Source organism: Polypterus senegalus, chromosome 13, assembly GCF_016835505.1.
Source record: "Polypterus senegalus isolate Bchr_013 chromosome 13, ASM1683550v1, whole genome shotgun sequence".
NCBI classification, from domain to species: Eukaryota; Metazoa; Chordata; class Cladistia; order Polypteriformes; family Polypteridae; genus Polypterus; species Polypterus senegalus.
The window spans coordinates 72,008,425-72,013,424 of NC_053166.1; the positions used below are offsets into that span (position 1 = coordinate 72,008,425).

Here is a 5,000-nt window from a genome sequence, read left to right on the forward strand (position 1 = left end):
CAATCCGGACTACTGCCTAATTACGTGCACTTACAACTCGTTTTGCGCCCTGTTTAAAAGGACACTGCGGCCGTAGATCCTATATTCTTTTCCTCCTTTTTAAATAAAAAGAATCGTGGAGTCATTGATGCCGTAATGGCGTCCTACAGCGGTGTAGCTTTTCCCTTCAACATATCCAAAACCTTTACCATTTCGGCAGTCGTTTGCATCTTCCATTGGCACTTGGGCATGGCCACTGAAGCAGTAGCAGGAGCAGATCGTTTTGGAGCCATAATGAAGGGCTTGACTATGCACAAAAATAAACACAAAAGTTAACTCTTTGCACAGCGAAGCATGTTGATACTGAATGAGCGTGACGAGACTTCCTGGTTAACGCTGTGGAATCGAATTCGGCGCTCTGTCGCTGAGCCAATCAGCACACAGGACCTTAACTGCGTGCTCTGATTGGTTAGCTTCTCAGCCATCCTCCAATATACTGTATACTCTATATATATATATATATATATATATATATATATATATATAATTTATATATATATATATATATATGTATAATATATATATATATAATATATATATATATATATATATATATATATATATATATATATATATATATATATATATATATATATATATATATATATATATATATATATAAACATTGCAAAGTTATACTGTTTAGCACAGGGTTAACCCCATTTTTTGGATATATTTAGCCTAAACAATCTTTAAAAACAAGTGTTGCAGTTTTGTTTTTATTAATTAAAAGAAATACATATATACACACAAACACACTTTATTACTCTGATGGAACAAGTAAACAATTTGTAACTATGTCCGTATAATTATGCACCATTACTTTCAAAATTATTTTTTCATGCCAGTACTTGAAAGAATTCATGTTTACCACTAGACGCCGAGAAACTTTTTTTATACAGTAGATTGGGTTTTTTGTTTTGCAATGTACAGTATATCACTAGCATTCTCTAACTTTCCTAGTATTTCCTCTTTTTTTCCTCTTGACATTTCCCTAATACAAACTTCATGTCTTAATGCACATCAGCCTTGTGTATAAAGATGAGCTGTTACATTCACAATATATTTCCTGCCTTTAATGCACAGCTCTAACTTGATCAAAAAGATTTGAAACTCGGCTTTCCAATGGTAGTGAATTTTTTACTGTTTATATGTGCCTTGATGTAGCTGGAATCTTAGATAAATTCAGGTTCACACAGCTGTGATGTGCTGTTCGCCTTGACATGTGCAAGGCACATATTTTACCAAAGAGAGAAAGCAGACAATATAAACACTTCGGATTTGTTTGGATGAAAGACACCCTTGGGTATGTAAAAATACCATTATTGCTTTTGACTGACGTGGCTTCATTGCACCATACATTAACAAGTTTGAATTATGGCAGTGTCCTGCCAGTAGGACACCTTATGCATAATGGTTCAATAATTGATTCTGAAAAATTGTGGCAATTGTCATTTTTTTCATCTAATATGCATCAGTTTGAAATGATGTGGAGGTATTGTTATGTAGATAATTAATTCTGTTTTTGCAGTGTGTATGTTGTGGTATGTAATTATCTTTTTGTGCTATGCTTGTGTCAGGTAAGCAACCCTGCAACACGGATGTTGAAGACTGCAGCTGCACAGGTGGGCACTTCTGCCACCTCTACCCCAAACACACCAACAAGACCCATTATTACTGTGCACAAGTCGGGCACTGTCACTGTAGCACAACAGGCGCAAGTGGTTACTACTGTGGTTGGTGGAGTTACAAAAACAATTACTCTAGTAAAAAGTCCCATCACAATGCCTGGTGGTAGTGCTTTGGTAAGTATAAAGTTTTTCCTTTTTTATGTTTTTGACTAAATAAATAAAGTGAATTGCATTTATTAATACATTATTAGTATGTTTTTAAATTTGTGCTCTGAAGCATAAAATGTACAGTTGCAAACATGAAAGTATTTACTACAGTATCTAAAAAGGGACCTTGAACTTGCAGATGAAGATTGGACTGCAAGTTTTCCATGACTGGGTCTTTCCTCACTTAACATGTTTTTATTTTTTCTGTTGCGATTATTATTGTGAATTATTGAATATTTACCATTTTCCACAGAATTAAGAGAGACATTTGTGTCTGGATATTGTTATTTAATGTTACTTAGCTCTTCTGATAATGCCTCCAGCTAGCAGAGTCAGTTTGTCTGTGATATGGTGATCACAGTATTCAAAAAGAAACAACTTAAAATACTGAATTTCACATTGTTGCATTAGTGAGTATTTTCATATCCTTGTTGCCTGATTTTTCCAAACAAAGCAGCAACATACAAAAATTTAGAATACATAACATTTAATTGTTTGACAGAACGATACTGAGAGCAAAAATTTAAAAAATATAGCAGAAGAAATGAAGGCAATAATCAGTTCCTTAAGCCAAATGAATATTAGGAATTAAAAAAAAAAAAAGTTAGATTTAAAAAAAAAAAAAAATGCTTTAAAAAAGTAGCTATGTTTAAAAGTTCTACCTAAAAATAGCAATATGTTGGGCCCTTTGGGTTGAAAAGCAAAATGGATGAGATCATGAAAGAAGCAGTATTTTTGTGTGTGGGACAGCTCTATAAAATCTATTAATGCTTCCCTCCTATTTTATTTGTAGACTAGCAAAATACCCACGCTTCGCATCGGAGAAGTAGTGTTTTAAAGAAGTAATGAAAAAGAAAAGGAAACATTTTGAAAATAACGTAACATGATTGTCAATGTAATTGTTTTGTCACTGTTGTGAGTGTTGCTATTATATATATATATATATATATATATATATATATATATATATATATATATATATATATATATATATTTGCACACATAAACATATATATATATATACATATACACATATATATACACACACACATATATAAACATATATATACATATACATACATATCTACATATATACACACACAGCTATTTCGTATCAGTGCAATACGCTGCTTGTTAAAACGGATAACTCCCGCTCTTACATGCAAGTCTGCGTGGATGTTATGAACTATCGTATTTGTTTAAGTTCTATTTAAATTTTAAATAGAAGGAATTTTTATTTAGTCGACAGAAATATCTTTGGTAGGAATGGTAAAAACAGACAGGAATATTATTCCTGAATAAATCAACTCAAACCTTAAACAACTTATAATATTTTGCTCTCCATAAAAATATATCCTGTCAAAATTATACAAATTCAAATATGAACATGCTGCATAACAAAACCTGGAAATATAAATAAAATGTGTTCCTTTCAGCAATAACAAATCAAATCATTCAGTTGTCTTTGCTCATATGTCATTTTAGAGCTGGACGCCTGGCATCTTTTTTGGCAACAGGTTCGTTTATGTTTGGTGTGAGGTTCTGTGTTGTGGAGATTCTCAGGATGGATTGCAGGTGCTCATCAGTGAGGCGACTCCTGTGTGCTGTTTTGTTAGTCTTTATCACTGAGAAGAGCTTCTCACACAGATATGTGCTACCAAACATGCACAAGGTTTGAGCCGCATGTAGACGGACTTTTTTTGTTCTTCAAAGTCACCAAAGCGCCGTGCAAACTCAGTGCGCTCAGTTTATCAGCAAAGTGCGTATTTGGGAACACCGAGTGACGACTTGGTTTAACATTACTTGGCAACAGGGAAAGTGGGGCAAGTTGCACTGGTGCATTTGTGTCTCCCATAAAAGCAGCTTCACTTGAAATCACTTTGTGATTGTGCACGGGTAAAACGTCGCTGAAGTGTCAGATTCTTATTTAATTCTTCTGCTTTCTGTATCTTCTGCATTGCATTCAGGTCTTTCAGGTTACCCTGATGTTTTGTCTCATAGTGCCGTCTTAGATTAAATTCTGTAATTACAGCCACATTAGCTCCACAAATGAGACACACGGGTTCAGTAAACATATACTCAGCCTCCCATCGGTTTTAAAGGCTCTATTTTCAGAATCAACTTTTCTCTTCAGCATCGTGAGCTAGCTTTGCAATAACTTGCAGCATCATAAGCTAGACTTGATTAACGGTAAGTGTTGGCAAGGCAGCTGAAGCGCTGCATTATGGGATCTGTAGTTTATTGTGTTACCAGCGCTTCATATACCCGGCCATTAATAACAATAATACAGTATATAAAATGATCTCGGTGGGCCGGATGCGGCACGCGGCCCTTGAGTTTGACACATATGGACTAAATAGAACTTGAAAAGATATATTTTTCAAATGTGATCGCGCAATTCAGATAGAGTTGACGCAAGACTACAGCCTGCATGCCTCAATAAGTCATCCTCCCCTCGCTCTTACTTTTTTACCGCTCATCTAATGAATACACTGAGTATGGCTTTACCAAAACAATCATTGATGGCTAATAAAGTATCCATTATTCGAGTATGTAGATCGGGATATATATATATATATATATATATATATATATATATATATATATATATATACCCGCGTATGCAGCGAGAAGTAGTGTGTTAAAAAGCTAGAAAAGAAAAGGGAACATTTTAAAAATAACGTAACATGACTGTCAATATACAGTATTTGTTTTGTGAGTGTTACTGAGTGTTGCTGTCATCAAGGATTTGATTATCATTATTTCTTTCAATCAGGTTCGTATTTGTAGGATGTGTTGTGTTCAAGTTACATTCCGTGTTTGTCAATCGCTGTAAAGATGACAGGTTTCATTCATCGATTCGCTTCTTACTGCATCAATAAACAGCTCGCCTTCTTCTTTATCTGAGACCTGACACACTGCATGCACGGGTTTTTTACACTGTCTTCCTTTAGGGACATTGACTTTTTCCAACGTGTGCTTTGTTTCGCAGTAGTTGGATTTATGAATATGCTTGTATGTATCAGACGCTTCATATTTTTTTGCTGCCTTTTCAATTGTGTAATTCGGTTTTGTTCAGCTCTTTGGAACTGTTGCTTTTATCTGTGCACTGCGTCAGTTCAC

General features: G+C 34.5%; 1 protein-coding gene across 2 annotated transcripts in view; it reads left to right on the top strand.

Annotated features, from left to right (window-relative positions):
* Positions 1 to 5,000, top strand: part of hcfc1b (host cell factor C1b) — a 151,264-nt gene that overhangs the window by 84,006 nt on the left and 62,258 nt on the right. For both annotated transcript variants that reach the window (XM_039775220.1, XM_039775221.1), the window contains one exon: positions 1,620 to 1,844. In XM_039775220.1, coding sequence (XP_039631154.1) covers positions 1,620 to 1,844 — 225 coding nt within the window. The remainder of the gene's footprint in view (positions 1 to 1,619; positions 1,845 to 5,000) is intronic.